Raw genomic sequence first — 17583 nt, forward strand, 5'->3', positions numbered from 1 at the left:
AAATCTTGAAAATTTTCTTTTTTAAAATTTAAATCTAATTAATTATATATAATGTATTATTGGTTTCAGGAATAGAGTTCAGTGATTCATCAGTCTTATATAATGCCCAGTGCTCATTACATACCAAGCCTTCCTTAATGTCCATCACCCAGTTACCCCATCTGTCCACTCCTTTCCCTCCAGCAATGCTGTTTGCTTCCTATGTTTAAGAGTCTCTTATGATTTGTCTCCCTCTCTGATTTCGTCTTGTTTCATTTTTTCCTCTCTTCCCCTATTATTCTGTTTTGTTTCTTAAACTCCACATGAGTTAGATCATACAATTGTCTTTCTCTGTTTGAGTTATTTCACTTAGCATAATATCCTCTAATTCTACCCACATCATTGCATATAGCAAGATTTCATTTTTTGATGGCTGAGTAGTATTCCATTGTGTACACAACTTCATCATCCATTTATCTTTTAATGGACATGTGGGCTCTTTCCATAGTTTGGCTATTGTAGATGTTGCTGCTATAAACATTGGGATGCAGGTTCCCCTTTGGATCACCACATTTGTATCTTTGGGGCAAATACCCGGTAGTGCAATTGCTGGGTCGTAGGGAAGCTCTATTTTCAACTTTTTGAGGAAACTTCCTACTGTTTTCCAAAGTGGCTGCACCATCTTGCATTCCCACCAACAGTGTATGAGGGTTTCCATTTCTCCACATCCTCACCAACATGTGTTGTTTCTTGACTTGTTAAAATTAGCCATTCTGACTGGTGTGAGGTATTGTGGTTGTGATTTGTATTTCTCTGATGCCAAGTGGTGTTAAGCATTTTGTCATGTGCCTGTTGGCAATTTGTATGTCTTCTGAGAAATGTCTGTTCATGTCTTCTGCCCATTTTTTGACTGGATTATTTGTTCTTTAGGTTTTGATTTTGATATGTTCTTTATAGATTTTGGATATTAGCTTTTATCTGATACATTATTTGCCAATATTCTTCTCCCATTCTGTAGGTTGCCTTTTGGTTTTGTTGAGTCTTTCCTTTGTTGTACCAAAGCTTTTTATCCTTATCAAGTCCCAATAGTTCATTTTTGCTTTTGTTTTTCTATACTTTGGAGATGTATCTAGCAAGGCATTGCTGCAGCCAAGGTTACAGAGGTTGCTGCCCATGTTCTTCTCTAGGAAGTTTTTTTTTTTTTACATTTTAAAATTTAAATTCAATTTGCCAGCATATAGTATAACACCCAGTGCTTATCCCATCAAGTGCCTTCCTCGGTGCCCATCACCCAATTACCCCACCCCCCCCTTCTCTAGGATTTTGATGGATTCCTGTCTCACATTTGGGTCTTTCATACATCTTGAGTCTATTTTTGTGTATGGTGTGAGGAAATGGTTCAGTTTTATTTTTCTACATGTAGCTACCCAATTTTTCCAACAGCAGTTGTTGAAGAGACTATGTTTTTTCCATTGGATATTCTTTCCTGCTTTGTTGAAGATTAGTTGACCATAGCATTGAGGGTCTATTTCTGGATTCTCTATTTTGTTCCATTGATCTATGTGTCTGTTTTTGTACCAGTACCATATTGTCTTGATGATCACAGCTTTGTAATAGAGCTTAAAGTCCAGAATTGAGATGCCACCAGTTTGGGGTTTCTTTTTCAACATTCCTTTGGCTAGTCGAGGTCTTTTCTGGTTCCATACAAATTTTAGGATTATTTGTTCTAATTCTGTGAAATAAGTTGATGGTATTTTGAGAGTGATTGCATTGAATGTACATATGTTAAAGACATTTTAACAATATTTGTTCTAATACATTACCATAGAATGTTTTTCCATTTATTTGTATCTTCCTTAATTTTTTCATCAATGTTCTATAGTTTTCTGAGTACAGATCCTTTGCCCCTTTGGTTAGGTTTATTCCTAGGTATCTTATGGTTTTTGGTCCAGTTGTCAATGGGATTGACCCTTAATTTCTCTTCTGCCTCATTGTTAGTGTATAGAAATGCAACTGATTTCTGTGCATTGATTTTATATCTTGCCACTCTACTGAATTCCGGTATGAGTTCTAGTAATCTTGAGGTGGAGTCTTTTGGGTTTTCCATATAGAATATCATGTCATCTGCAAAGAGTGAAAGTTTCACTTCTTCTTAGCTGATTTGGATGCCTTTTATTTCTTTTTGTTGTGTGATTCCTGAGGCTAGGACTTCTTGTAGTAATGTTGAATAACAGTAGTGCATGTGGACATCCCTGTTGTGTTCCTGACTTTAGGGGAAAAGCTCTCAGTTTTTCCCCATTGAGAAGGATATTCACTGTGGGCTTTTTATTTTATTTTATTTTTATTTATTTATTTATTTATTTATTTATTTATTTTTTTGGAGGTTTGAACTTGAGTAAGACATTTATAAAAACCTAGACAGGGGCAGTGTCCTCCCCAGCCCAGGTGCCACTAGGCACAGCACAAGAGACTAAAAACTCAACAGAGGGGAAGGCTGGACACTCGGGTTTGGGAGTGTAGGCACCCCACATCTGGCTCAGGGATTTGGGGAGTAAACAAAACCTACTTGGAAAAGAACTGGGGAAGAAAACCAGCAATTGCCTTCTGCAGGGGTAGGGGCAGGAGAGGTAGGGCCAGGGGCAGGAGCATATTTCACATCACTAACCTAACTCGGGAAACTGCAAGGGACCATCTTCAGCTGGCCTTAAGAGGAAGGCCAGATGGATGATGGGAGAATCCACAGGAGGGAAAAGGAGAGGGAACGTGGCTGGGAGGGGGCAACAGCCCCTTCTTTTCTGGGCACAGGAAGGCAGCCAGGGCACCAGGTCCAGGGAGTGACCTCACAAGGACAGCACAGTTTTTGCAGCTTAGAGATCACCCACCTGCCCCCACCCAGCTACTCATTCTGCTCGCCGGCAGGTGTAGGGCCACTCTCCGGCCCCGAGGGAGTGGACGGCTCTGCAGCCTGGGGCCCTGCCTCTTCCTCTGTGTCTCCTCCCTTGGAGGCAGCACTAGCCTCTGCCCCCTTGGCCTGGGGCTCCTGGCTCTCAGGGGTGGCGGCAGCCTTCCCTTCCTGGGCTGTGCCTTCCTCGCCGCAGGCACCGATCTCGCCCTGCTCCTGCTCTTCCTCTGTGGGTGAGGAGGCAGAGGAATCACCCCCACCCTCCTTCCGATTTCTCTTGAAGGACAGACCACTCAATTTGAAAGGCTTCTTGAAAGAGAATTTCTTCTTCTTCTTGGGGGTCTCCTTGGCGGGGGCATCCCCCTTGACCTCAGCGCCCTGGCTAGGGGGTGCTGGCTCGATGCCATCGCCAGTGGCCCCGGCTGCCTCCTCTGTTCCGTTCACGGGGGGCGACTCCCCTTCACCCTTGGGGGATAAGTCTCCATTGCTTTTCACGTGGCCATTCTCCTGTCCGTTGGCCTTAGCAGGGGAAGCGCCTGCTGCCTCCTCGGCGGTCACGTCGCCCCGGGGAGCCTTGGAGCTCTGGCTGCCCATGATGGGGGGGGGGTCTGCTGGGGGGCGCCCGGGGCGGCCCCGGGCTCGCGCCGCAGGGGATAGTTCGGCCGGGTCGGCCTGGCCGGCGGAGGGGTGGGGCTCGCGCCTGAGGGGGAGGGGTATGGGGGGAACCGAGCTGCACCCCCTCTCGGCACCCGACCCGCTAGCTACGCCCGCCACCGCTCCGCTCCGCGCCAGAATGCCCTGTGGGCTTTTTATATATGGCTTTTATGCTATTGGGGTATGTTCCCTCTATCCCTACACTGTGAAGAGTTTTAATCAATAAAGGGGTGCTGTACTTTGTCAAATGCTTTTTCTGCATCTATTGAGAGTATCATATGATTCTTGTCATTTGTTTTATTAATGTAGTTTATCACATTAACTGATTTGCAGATGGTTAACCACCCTTGCAGCCCATAAATCCCAAATGATCATTGTGCATAATCCTTTTAATATCCAGTTGGATCCTTAGTATTTTGGTGAGAATTTTTGCATCCATGTTTACCAGGGATTTTGGTCTGTAATTCTCCATTTTGGTGGGATCTTTGGTTTTGGAACTAAGATAATGCTGCCTTCATAGAGATTGGAAGTTTTCCTTCCATTTCTATTTCTTGAAAGAGCTTCTTAAGAATAAACATTAATTCTTCTTTAAATGTTTGGTAGAAATCCTCTGGGAAGCCATCTGGCCCAGGACTCTTGTTTATTGAGAGTTTTTTTTTTTTTTTTTTTTTTTTTTTTTCTGCTTCAATTTACTTGCTGGCTATAGGTCTGTTCAGATTTTCTATTTCTTCCAATTTCAGTTTTGGTATTTTATACATCTTTAAGAATAGATCCATTTTATCCAGATTGCCTAATTTTTGGCATATAGTTGCTCATGATATGTTCTTGTAATTGTTTGTATTTCTCCCATGTTGGTTGTGATCTCTCCTCTTTCATTCATGATTTTATTTATTCAGGTCTTTTTTCTTTTTGATAAGTCTGGCCAGGGGTTTATCAATCTTATTAACTCTTTCAAAGAATCAGCTCTTAGTTTCATTGATCTGTTCTACTCTTCTTGTGGTTTCTATTTCATTGATTCCTGCTCTAAACTATATTTCTTTTCTCCTGCTCAGTTTAGGCTTTATTTGCTGTTCTTTCTCCAGCTCCTATAGGTGTAAGGTTAGGTTGTGCTTGAGACCTTTCTTGGTTCTTGGTAAAGGCTTGTGTTGCTATATACTTCCCTCTTAGGACCACCTTTGCATCCTAAAGGCTTTGAACTTTCATTTTCATTTATTTCCATGAATTTTTAAAAATTTTCTTTAATTTCCTAGTTGACCCATTCATTTGTTAGTAGGATGCTCTTTAGCCTCCGTGTATTTGAGTTCTTTCCAAATTTCCTCTTGTGATTGAGCTCCAATTTGAAAGCATCATGGTCTGAAAATATTCAGAGAATGATCCCAGTCTTTTGTACCAGTTGAGATCCAGTATGTGATCTGTGACCCAGTATGTGATCTATTCTGGAGAATGTTCCATGTGCACTTGAGAAGAATGTGCATTCTGCTGCTTTAGGAGGAATGCTCTGAATATATCTGTGAAGCCCATCTGGTCCAATGTGTCATTCAAAGCCCTTGTTTCCTTGTTGATCTGCTTAGTTTATCTGTCCATTGCCATGAGTGGGGTGTTTAAATCCCCTACTATTATTGTATTACTATCAATGTGTTTCTTTAATTTTGTTATTAATTGGCTTATATAACTGGCTGCTTCCATGTTAGGGACATAAATCTTTACAATTGTGAGATCTTCTTTTTTTAAGATTTTATTTCATTTCATTTATTTTCATTTCATTTATTTATTTCATTCATAGAGATGCAGGCAGAGACACAGGCAGAGGGAGAAGCAGGCAGAGGGAGAAGCAGGATCCACGCAGGGAGCCCGACGTGGGACTCTATCCCGGGTCTCCAGGATCACACCCCGGGCTGTAGGCGGTGCTAAACTGCTGCACCACTGGGGCTGCCCCAATTATGAGATCTTCTTGTTGGATAGACCCTTTAATTATGATATAGTGTCCTTCCATCTCTTATTACAGAGAGATGGTTTAAAATCTAATTTGTCTGATATAAGAATTACTACACTAGCTTTCTTTTGACATCCATTAGCATAATAAATGGTTTCCCACCCCCTCACTTTAAATCTAGTGATTTCTTTGGGTCTAAAATGAGTCTCTTGCAGATAGCATATTGATGGGTCTTGCTTTTTATCTAATCTGATATTTTGTCTTTTGATTGGGGCATTTAGCCCATTTATATTCAGACTAACTATTGAAAGATATAAATTTAGGGGCACCTGGGTGCCTCAGTGGTTGAGCATCTGCCTTCAGCTCAGGTCGTGATCCCAGGGTCCTGGGACTGAGTCCTGCATCAGGCTTCCTGCAGGGAGCCTGCGTCTCCCTCTGCCTATGTCTCTGCCTCTCTCCCTGTGTGTCTCTCATGAATAAATAAATAAAATATATATTTTTAAAAAGATGAATTTAGTGCCATTTCATTACCTAAAAAGTCACTGTTTCTGTATATTGTCTCAGTTCCTTTTTGGTCTATGTTATTTTGGGGCTCTCCCTTCCCTTAAAGGCTCCCTTTTATTTTTTATTTTTTTAAAGATTTATTTATTTATTCAGAGGAGAGAGAGAGAGAGAGAGGTAGAGACACAGACAGAGGGAGAAGCAGGCTCCATGCAGGAAGCCTGACGTGGGACTCGTTCCCGGGTCTCCAGGATCATGCCCTAGGCTGCAGGCTGCGCTAAGCCTCTGCGCCACCGGGGCTGCCCCTAAAGGCTCCCTTTTAATATTTCTTGTAGGACTGGTTTGGTAATCACAAATTCTTTTAGTTTCTGTTTATTCTGAAAACTCTTTATATCTTCTTCTATTTTGAATGACATCATAGCTGGATAAAGTATTCCTGGCTGCATATTTTTCTCATTTAACACCCTGAATATATATCATGGCAGTCCTTTCTGCCCTGCCACGTGTCTATGGATAGGTCTGCTGCCAGCCTTATGTTTCTACCCTTGTAGGTTATAGACCTCTTGTCCTGATCTACTTTCAGGATTTTCTTTGTCTCTGAGATTTACAAGTTTCACTGTTATATGTTGAGGTGTTGACTTATTTTTATTGATTTTAAGGGGTGTTCTCTGTGCCTCCTCTATTTGGATGCCTATTTCCTTCCCCAGATTAGGAAGTTCTCACCTAGAGTTTGCTCTAATGTAACTTCTGTCCCTCTCTCTTTTGTCTTCTTCTGGGATTCCAATTATTCTAATATTGTTTCGCCTTATGGTATCACTTATCTCTCAAATTCGCCCCTCATGATCCAGTAGTTGTTTATCTCTCTTTTTCTCAGCATCTTTACTCTCCATCATTTTGTCTTCTACATCACTAATTCTCTCTTCTGCCTCATTTATCCTAGCTGTTAGAACCTCCATTTTTGGGATCCCTGGGTGGCGCAGCGGTTTAGCGCTTGCCTTTGGCCCAGGGCGCGATCCTGGAGACCCGGGATCGAATCCCACATCGGGCTCCTGGTGCATGGAGCCTGCTTCTCCCTCTGCCTGTGTCTCTGCCTCTCTCTCTCTCTCTGTGACTATCATAAATAAATAAAAATTAAAAAAAAAAGAACCTCCATTTTTTATTGGATCTCATTAATAGCCTTTTTTATTTCCACTTGACTAGATTTTTAGTTCTTTTATTTCTTGAGAAAGGGATTCTCTAGTGTCTTCTATGCTTTTTTTGAGCCCTGCTACTATCTTTATAATCATTATTCTGAACTCTAGTGCTGATATGTTACTTATGTCCATACTGATTAAGTCCCTGGCAGTCAGTACTGCCTCTTGTTTTCTTTTTTGAGGTGAGTTTTTCCAACTTGTCCTTTTACCAGAGAAGAATAGATGGACAAGGGCACAAAATACTAAAATGGCGACAATGACCCCTAAACAAATCAGAAGCTCAAAACTTAAAAAAAAAATATATAGAGAGAGAATATAATCAGACAAGTGAACAGAATTGAGCAATACACTGGACTCTGTGTGTATTTTGATCCACTTGTTAGAAAACTAGATCCCAAAATTGTAACAAAAAAATTTATATGAACAAAAACTTAAATACAATGAAAGGATAGAATGTAACTGTAAAAATGGAAATTAAAAGACAAAAAAATGGAATATAAACAGAGAGGTGAACAGAACAGAGGATTACACTACATCCGGAGTGTATTTTGGTCAGTTTGTTAGAAGAAACTACACTTCAAAATTGTAAAGAAAGAAAAACATAGATATAAAAATAAAATTAAATACATTGAAAGGATAGAATGTAACTATAAAGATAAAAATTTAAAAATCTTTAACAAAACAGAAAAAAAGAGAAAGAGAAAAGTGAATACGACCAGACTGATGAGGAGAATAGAGCCATAAACTACATTTTGGGTGTATTTGGTCTGTTAGAAGAAACTGCATCCCAAAATTAGAAATATGAAAGAAATAGAAAGAAAGAAATTAGAAAATAAGAAAGAAAAACATATATATGTTAAGTTTTTTAGTAACTAGACGGAAATGAGACCGCCAAGGCAAACGAGGGTCCAAGAACAGATTTTATTGCAGGCACCCTAGGGCAAGGTTCCACGACTCACGGGGGGAAAGAGAGTGAGTCGAGGAAGTCGCCCCAAGACAAGGTGGTAGGGGGTTTACATAACGTTGTAAGGCAGAACGGTTTCCTATTGGTTGGCTCATATGCAAAGGAAAGATTGCAATCCAACCAGTCAGAGTGACCCTCACTATGCAGAGGAAGGATTGCAATTCGGCCAGTCAAAGGTGACTTCCTCCTCTGGGGTTTGAAGGGCATTGGGTTCGGTTGGGGAAGTCCAAAGGAGAGGTGTAAGGGTCTGCTCAAGCTGTCAGCAGGTCATTGGTCCATTGGCGTCCCAAGTGGAGGTGGTGACAGGAACCTCAGCCATTTTGGCGTATCCGCCATCTTGATGAGTTTCCCTTCCCGCCTGGCCCCAACAATATATAGAAGATAGAATTAAATACAATTAAATGGTAGAATGTAAATGTAAAAATGAAAATTAAAAAAAAATTAATAAAGAGTTGATAAGGGGCATCCCTGGTGGCTCAGCGGTTTAGCGCTGCCTTCAGTCCAGGGCCTGATCCTGGAGTCCCAGGATCAAGTCCCACCTCAGGCTCCCTGCATGGAGCCTGCTTCTCCCTCTGCCTGTGTCTCTGCCTCTCTCTCTCTCTGTCTCTCATGAATAAATAAAATCTTTAAGAAATATAAAAAATAAAAAAAAATTAAAAAAGAGTTTTGATAAAACAAGAAATTGGTTGAAAAGGAGAGAAAAAATTAAAATTATGGGACTGAAGAATTTTGGGGAAAAGAAACCCACTATGAATTATATACATTGTATTCCTGTAGCCCTGGAGTTTTGCAGTTCTCCAGGTTTGGTGAACTTGGTCTTGGAAGGATGTTCTTGCTGACCTGGGGGAGGGGCATGTGTTGATTCTCAGGTATCTTTGCCCCTGGCGGGACTGCACCGCCCTTGCCAGGGGGCAGGCTAAATAAGCTTCTCAGGATTGCTTTATGTGGCTTTTCCCTGAAGGCTTTCTAGGCAGCCTTAGGGGATGAGAGTGAAAATGGAAGCCTCCCAATCTCCAGCCCTGGAGCTGAAAGCTCAGGAGGTGGGGTGGGGGGGCCCACGCCTCAGCTCTGCCCTTGGGAAAAGCAGTCCATCACTCCCATCTCCCTGGTCCCCATCCGCACCCCGTGTTCACTGAGCCTGGGACTGAGCGTTTCTATCTCAGGCATGACCTGGTTCCAGTCTCCAAATCCTGCAGACTCCTGTGGGTCGCTCCCACGCCGCTCCTCCCTGGGGAGGAAGGGAACATCTCTCGAGTTCTGCCACTTGCTGGGCTCCTGCTCAGAGAATGGTGGCATCGACTGTGCCCCAGTTCCAGTTTATGGCCACCCTGAGCTGAAAGCCCACTCCCGGACCCGCTGATTGCAGCTGTTTCCCTGCTCTGATGCCTGAGAGCTCTGCCCCACTCAGGCACCTCTGGTCTTCCTGTGATCCTGAGGATCCTGAGACCACCCTGTCCCATCTAAGACTCGGCCCCTGCTCTGCTGCCCGAGCACCTTTCAGGCAGGGATGTCCCTCACCAGAGTAGGCTTCTAAAATTTCCAATTGTGCACTCCGCTGCTCTATCATTTTCTGGTAGCCAGCTGATGGAGGAGGCTCCCTCCCCTCCAATGTTTATCTTCCCCCATATTGTCCTATTGCCTCCGATGCACTTCTCTGCACCTCCCACTTTGTAGAAAATGTGGAGGCCTAGAAAAATCAAGGCCATTCCACCTAAAGTTTAGCATTAGCACAAGTACAGCCATCTTAGGCCCCTGTGAATAAGAGCTGAACTTTACAGGAAAAACCGCAGAATGTCCTCAGCAGAGAATCCCCTATCAGAAAGACAACAGAGCCCACGCCCGTGGTAGAAAGTCCCATATTAGAATGAGAGCAGAGCTCAATGCCCTTGAAAGCCCCATATCAGAATGTAAACAGAACTTGAGAAATTCCTCCACCTCTTCTGAAAATCCCCTAGACCAGCCTATAAAAAACCCAGCTGTAACCCACTTCAGGGTCCAAGTCCCTGCCCCTCTGTGTCGGCTATACTTGGACCCAAGCTCGAGCTTGCAAATAAACCCTCCGTGTGCTTGCTTCGGTGTTGGCTCCTTGGTGGTTTCTCGAATACGTAATCTTGGGCACAACAGAAAATGAGCACTTTTCTCTGTAGTTTACTTAGAGCTCCAGTTGAGTTCGTGGGTGTTCAGAATGATTTAATAGCTATATAGCTGAATTCCTAGGATCTGAGGAAACTAAGGTCTCCTACTCCTCTGCTATCTTGGACTCTCTTCCTGTATCCTAATACCTTAACCTCAAGAAGATCTGAAGAGAGTAGGAATATCCATACGAAATGGTTTTCTTAAGGCAGGTTGAAAGAAATTCCTATTTCATCCATTGACACATTTCTTTTCTCTGTGTTTATGATTGACAGGGTCCAGGGTGACCAGTTCTCCTGAGTAATGTGAGAAGCAATTCCAGTCAACGTTATATCTGAGGTGTCACCTGCTAACAATTAAGCCAGGAAGGCTTACAGAAACTCTCTTTTGAGGACTTTCATGACATTCACAAGTTGTTTTTTTTTTATTTTAATATTCTGTGTCTTTAGCGTTTTATCTATTGCTATTTTTTTAAAGATTTATTTATTCATTCATGACACACACACACACACAGGTGCAGAGACACAGGCTGAGGGAGAAGTAGGCTCCTCGCAGGGAGCCCAGTTCAGAACTCGATCCCAGATCCAGGATCATAATCTGAGCCAAAGGCAGGCACCCAACCGCTGAGCCACCCAGGCGTCCCATCTATTGCTATTTATACTGGAATGATGAAGTCCTCTTGATGGAGTACAGGTCAGAAGTGGAAGCAAATGCAAGTGCTGGCAAGAAACCCATTTGCCTCTGGTGTATTGGCTGGTACCAGGAATGGGTACATTGGGCTTTCATGGAACAGCTCCATGAAACACAGAGATGGAGTATGCATTACTGGTCTCCACAGAAGCTGTAAGAGGGAAAAGGAGGAACATTCAGCTGATTCTGAGAGAGACCCTCCTGGCTAAGCATGTCACAAAAATAAGCAGGTCCTGCCATCAGATCCTCCCATTTTATACCCATCCCAGCTGCCTTTGGATCAGTGTTTGCATGACGTAACTATTGCTATCCTTTGACTTTGAACCTCGTTATTTCATTATATTTGAAGTGAGCTCATGGGAGACAGAATACAGTTGGGTCAGTTTTTTGTTGTTGTTGTTGTTTAAGCTTCTATTTACTTATTCATGAGAGACACAGAGAGAGAGAGTGGCAGGGACACAGGCAGAGGGAGAAGCAGGCTCCATGCAGGGAACCCGACGTGGGACTCAATCCCGGGTCTCCAGGATCACGCCCTGGGCTGAAGGTGGCACTAAACCACTGGGCCACCAGGGCTGCCCTGTTTTTGTTTTCTTAGCCCACTTTGACAATCTGCTTTAAGTGGTGTGTTCAGCCATTTACATTTAACATAATTCTCGAAAGATTAGGATTTAGCCTAGGTCAGCCATTTTAGTACTTGTTTTCTGTTTCTTCCCTTTGTGCTGTATGCCTGTCTTTCCTTTCTTGGCTTTTCCATGGGTTACTTGAAGAGTTTTTAGCATTCCACCTTAATTTATCTACTGTGTTTTCCACAATATGTGGTTGTGTATTTTTTAGTGATTGAGTTACAGATAAAAGGATACACACTGAATGCATTAGTGTTACTATCCATACTGTACTAATTATAGTGGAATCTAGAAACCTTAGCACCATTTTGGCCATGGTACCTTCTATGACTGGGTTGTTTTGAGACTATGTCTCTCTATATAATAAGGTCCCAAAAGGAAAAATGTTTTATATGTTTTTTACTTTCTTTTGTTTTTGTCTTTCTTTTGTTTTTAAGATTTTATTTCTTTATTTTAGAAAGAGATACAGAAAGCATAAACGGGTGGAGGGGCCAAAGGGGAGGGAGAGAGAGTCTCAAGCAGCCTCAGCGCTGAGCTCAGAGCTTGTGGCAGGGCTCGATCTCATCATCCTGAGATCATGAACTGAGCTGAAATCAAGAGTTGGATGCTTGACTGAGCCACTCATGCATCCCTGGTTTTTACACTCAATTGCTGAATATATTTTAAGAGCCCATGAGGAGTATTATTTACGATATATGCCCATATATTTACCATTTCTGATGCTCTAAAATTTTTTAAAAGATTTTATTTATTCATGAGATACAGAGAGAGAGAGACAGACAGAGACACAGGCAGAGGGAGAAGCAGGCTCCACGCAGGGAGCCCGATGCAAGACTTGATCCCGGAACTCCAGGATCATGCCCTGGGCTGAAGGCAGGCGCTAAACTGCTGAGCCACACAGGGATCCCCTGATGCTCTAAAATTTTTAAAAATATTTTATTTTTTTGACAGAGAGTGTGAGATAGCACAAGCAGGGGGAGGAGCAGGCAGAAGGAGAGGAAGAAGCAGGTTCCCCACCAAGCAGGGAGCCTGACATGGGGCTTGATCTAGGACCCTGAGATCAGGACCAGAGCCAAAGGCAGATACTTAACCCACTGAGCTACCTAGGTACCCCTGCTTTCTGTTTCCATGGGATGTGATTTTTGTTTTTTTGCTCATAGGTCAAATTTGTATTGCGTTCACGTGGAACTCATTGCTCTTCATGGTACGTATGTACACCTTCTTGACTCCGTCTCCCCTGAAAAAGCCCACAGACTTCATTTTCATACACCTGACATTAGTCAATGTCTTCATTCACCATCATGTTCAGGTTGATTCCAAATGTCATGTCATCATTTGGAATGAGTAATTTCCCAGACGATGTTGAGTGTAAGGCAATGTTGTACACATACAGAGTCTCTCAGCATCTTCCCATCAGTATGACCTCTCTCCTGAGTGCCTTACAGGCCATCACTATCAGTTCCAGTAATTCTAGATGGGTGTGGCTGAAATCTAAAATCTCTACATGCAGGGCACCTGGGTGGCTCAGTGGCTGAGCATCCGCTTTTGGCTAAGGTTGTGCTCCTGGGGTCCTAGGATGGAGTTCCACATCAGGCTCCCACAGGGAGCCTGCTTCTTCCTCTGCCTATGTCTCTGCCTCTCTCTCTGTGTTTCTCATGAATAAAATCTTTAAAAAAAAATCTCTACATGCAATTTCCCCTCTTTCCTTTCTTTCTGGATCAAAACATGCTCATATATATCCAAATCATTGGAAGCTTACAAGCCAATACCAATTTCAGTACTGTTGGGTTTGGACATTATCAAGGATACTGTCAAACTAAGCAGAATAAACCTCACTATCCAATGGCATTAATAAGTGTCATGGTGATTTGAGATCTGCTGTTGTGGTCCTCATGGTGTGGTCCGGCATCCATATGGTGAATCTCTTGTGCAGACACCACAAGAGAGCCCAGCATGTTCACAGCCCCAGCCTCTCTTCCCAGCCACCTCCTGAAATCAAAGCCACCCACAGTGCACTTTTGCTGGTAAGTTGCTTTGTGTTCTTTTACTGTTCAGGCAACTGCCTTACCATCTATTTGACTTCTGGACCTGAGGAAAACCCAAGACTGGAGAGAATTGCTGGAAGTATTTCATCATGCTACCTAACCATCTGCCCTCTTGTGCTAATGGAAAGTAATAAAATTATTTCCAAATTTATTTCTGCCCTTTCAAAGGTGAGAATTACCTCTTCTCAAAGAGCATTCAGTGACTCACCTGATACCCCACCACTTCTTTCCAATGCAGAGGAATCTACATTATCATTTATCTGAGGAAACAAATGCCATGACATCAGAAATGTTTTTAGTTTAATTTTGAATTGTTATTTTTTAAATGATTATACTTTGGGAAAGCATTATCAATACTTAGCTAGTCTGATAAATTATTTCAAGGTATTGGATGAACCTGCAGAAGTGTACATGCAATATGTAGCCTTGTATTGATTATAAAATTATGCAAAGCAATGTAGGATGTATTTTCATAGGAAAATGTACATATTGGCAAGACTGAAGGAAAACATAAAAATGAGACATATAATTCAGGATAGTGGTCACTTGTGTTACATTTTAAAGATCTGATTGGCTTTATTGAATGATTTGTGAATCTGGCAGCAATCTATCCAGCAAAAAAAAAAAAAAAAAAAAAAAGGAGCTCAAAAGGGCTACAGAAAGGAAATGGTTTCAAAGTGAGGAAAGGCAGGTGATTATTAGCCATGGATGCATTGTTTTAGGCAAGGTTGTCCTTCTAAGGGAAATGGGGTCTATTGGTGGACTGGTCACTTCCTTGTGATTACTGGCCAGGACACCCACGTTGGCTGGCTAAAATTCATATTTCTGGGAGAAGCTCAAGCTAGAGTTAGGTTAGGTGTTAAGTCTTGGTGGGGTTTAGTCTAAGTGACTCCATTGGAGCCTACTGTCTCCTTTGTAATGCTCTATGGGCTATGGGAAGAGTACACCTAGGGCCTTGTCAGCATTTGTAATGTTTTAAATCCTAAACAGTTCTGGGATGTAGGTTATTGCTTGATTGTTTATATGTTTTTAAAAAGATTTTATTTATTCTTTGAGAGAGAGAGAGAACAAGCAGGGGGAACACCAGAGGGAGAGGAAGAAACAGATTTCATGCAGAGCCGGGAGCACAACGCAGGGCTCAAACCCAAGACCCTGAGATCATGATCTGAGCTGAAGGCAGATGGTTAACTGACTGAGCCACCCAGGTGCCCTTATATGAATTTTTAACTTTGAAATATTTTGTGCTGGTTTTAAGAGAATCAAGTCATATTTCATTTATATTTTCTCCAGCTTCATTCAGGTATAATTGACAAAATTGTATATATTTAAAGTGTACAACATAATGATTGCTATACATGTATCTTGTGAAGTGATTGTTAAATTGGGTTAATTAACAATTTATCTCACATTTTGTGTGCATGTGTGTGTGCGTGTGCAGTGAGAATGGGTTTGAACAACTTTCAAGTCTATAATACAGTATTATTAACTGTAGTCGCCATATTGTACATTACATCCCCAAAACTTATTCATCTTCTAACTGAAGGTTTTTACCCTTTGTCCTGAATTTCCCCAAGTCCCCCATCACCAGCAATTAGTAATGACCATTCTACTCTGTTTCTGAATTGGACTTTTTTTCTCTTTTTGGTTCCACATGAAAGGGAGATCCTACAGTATTTGCCTTTCTCTGTCTGACTTATTTCACTTAGTATAAGCGCTTCCCTCTCCCTATCATCCATGTTGTCACAGGTGGCAGGATTTCCTCCTTTCTCGGGGCTGAATAATATTCTATTGCATGTATACCACTTTTCTTTGTCCATTCATCCACCTGCGGACACTGGATTGTTTTGGAAAAGAAGCAGTGTGTCTTAACCTGAGTCATTTGCCCACATGACAGCAAACCAAGACTTAATTGAGGGTTCAAAATCTCTCAAAAATGTCACCTTGAAACAGTCAATCTGAAATTCCATGATCACCACTGGCAAAGTCATCTGCATGATAAGACCCTTGCCATTCCTTCTTCCCTAAGGATGAGTTGGCCTAGAGCATTTGTCTTTACTTTCTTTTTAAAGATTTATTTATTTATTCAAGAGAGAAAGATTGAGAGAGCAGGGGGAGGGGCAGAGAGTAAGAGTGAATCTTAAGCAGGCTCCATGCCCAGCACGATGGGGCTCGATCCCAGGACCTTGATATCATGACCTGAGCCAAAATCCAGAATCAGACGCTTCACCGGCTGAGCCACCCAGGTGCCCCTTTCTTTTCTTTTGCTAATAATTTTCTTACCCTGGTCTCCCTGTGCCTATAAAACCTTCCATTTTTTTAATTTTTTTTTATTTTTTTATTTTTTTAATTTTTATTTATTTATGATAGTCACAGAGAGAGAGAGAGAGAGAGGCAGAGACATAGTCAGAGGGAGAAGCAGGCTCCATGCACCGGGAGCCCGATGTGGGATTCGATCCCGGGTCTCTAGGATCGCGCCCTGGGCCAAAGGCAGGCGCCAAACCGCTGCGCCACCCAGGGATCCCAAAACCTTCCATTTTAATACCACTCCTCTGAGCCCCTTTAATACCACTCCTCTGTCTCTACTAGAAGAGATGCTGTCTGATTCATGAATCTTTGAATAAAGCCCATTAGTTGAGTTTTGTTCTTGAACGAGGTAGCTTCCATGTCTTGGTTAAAGTGAATAATGTGTCATGAACTTGGGGGTGCAGGTTGCAATTTGAGAGGCTGATTTCATTTCCTTCAGATATGTATGTAGAAGTGGGGTTGCTGGATATTCTTTTTTTAAATAATAAATTTATTTTTTATTGGTGTTCAATTTACCAACATACAGAATAACACCCAGTACTCATCCCATCAAGTGCCCTCCTCAGTGCCCGTCACCCATTCACCCCCACCCCCCGCCCTCCTCCCCTTCCACCACCCCTAGTTCGTTTCCCAGAGTTAGGAGTCTTTATGTTCTGTCTCCCTTTCTGATATTTTCCACACATTTCTTCTCCCTTCCCTTATATTCCCTTTCACTATTATTTATATTCCCCAAATGAATGAGAACATACACTGTTTGTCCTTCTCCGATTGACTTACTTCACTCGGCATAATACCCTCCAGTTCCATCCACATTGAAGCAAATGGTGGGTATTTGTCGTTTCTAATGGCTGAGGAATATTCCATTGTATACATAAACCACATCTTCTTTATCCATTCATCTTTCGATGGACACTGAGGCTCCTTCCACAGTTTGGCTATTGTGGACATTGCTGCTAGAAATATCGGGGTGCAGGTGTCCGGGCGTTTCATTGCATCTGAATCTTTGGGGTAAATCCCCAACAGTGCAATTGCTGGGCCGTAGGGCAGGTCTATTTTTAACTCTTTGAGGAACCTCCACACAGTTTTCCAGAGTGACTGCACCAGTTCACATTCCCACCAACAGTGTAAGAGGGTTCCCTTTTCTCCGCATCCTCTCCAACATTTGTGGTTTCCTGCCTTGTTAATTTTCCCCATTCTCACTGGTGTGAGGTGGTATCTCATTGTGGTGGATATTCTGAGGAAGCTCCATACCGGCTTCATAGGGGGTGGTACCGACTTTCGTTCTTTCTTTTTTTTTTTTTTAATTTTTATTTGTTTATGATAGTCACAGAGAGAGAGAGAGAGAGAGAGAGAGAGAGAGAGAGAGAGAGAGAGGCAGAGACATAGGCAGGCTCCATGCACCCAGAGCCCGACGTGGGATTCGATCCCGGGTCTCCAGGATCGCGCCCTGCGCCAAAGGCAGGCGCCAAACCGCTGCGCCACCCAGGGATCCCCGACTTTCGTTCTTTCTAACAGTGCTTGAGGGTTTCCTTTTCCCCACCGCCTCACCAACAGCTTTGAAAATGCCATTCTAACAGTTGTAAAGTGACATTTTATTGTGGTTTTGATTTGCATTTCTTTGATTTAGTGAAAGCCATTGACAGGTGGCTTTTCTTTTGATAA

General features: G+C 42.5%; 1 protein-coding gene across 1 annotated transcript; it reads right to left on the reverse strand.

Annotated features, from left to right (window-relative positions):
* Positions 1-2363: 2363 nt before the first annotated feature.
* On the reverse strand, positions 2364-3674 carry LOC140602852 (MARCKS-related protein-like). Its single transcript, XM_072773059.1, has one exon. It carries the CDS (start codon positions 3473-3475, stop codon positions 2876-2878), a length of 600 nt encoding a protein of 199 aa, XP_072629160.1. The 5' UTR covers positions 3476-3674; the 3' UTR covers positions 2364-2875.
* Between the last annotated feature and the right edge of the window lie 13909 nt (positions 3675-17583).

This window comes from Canis lupus, chromosome 1, assembly GCF_048164855.1.
Source record: "Canis lupus baileyi chromosome 1, mCanLup2.hap1, whole genome shotgun sequence".
Classification (NCBI taxonomy): Eukaryota; Metazoa; Chordata; class Mammalia; order Carnivora; family Canidae; genus Canis; species Canis lupus.

Coding starts and splice junctions, on each gene's coding strand:
- LOC140602852 (XM_072773059.1), bottom strand. CDS start 3,475: ATGGGCAGCCAGAGCTCCAAGGCTCCCCGGGGCGACGTGACCGCCGAG.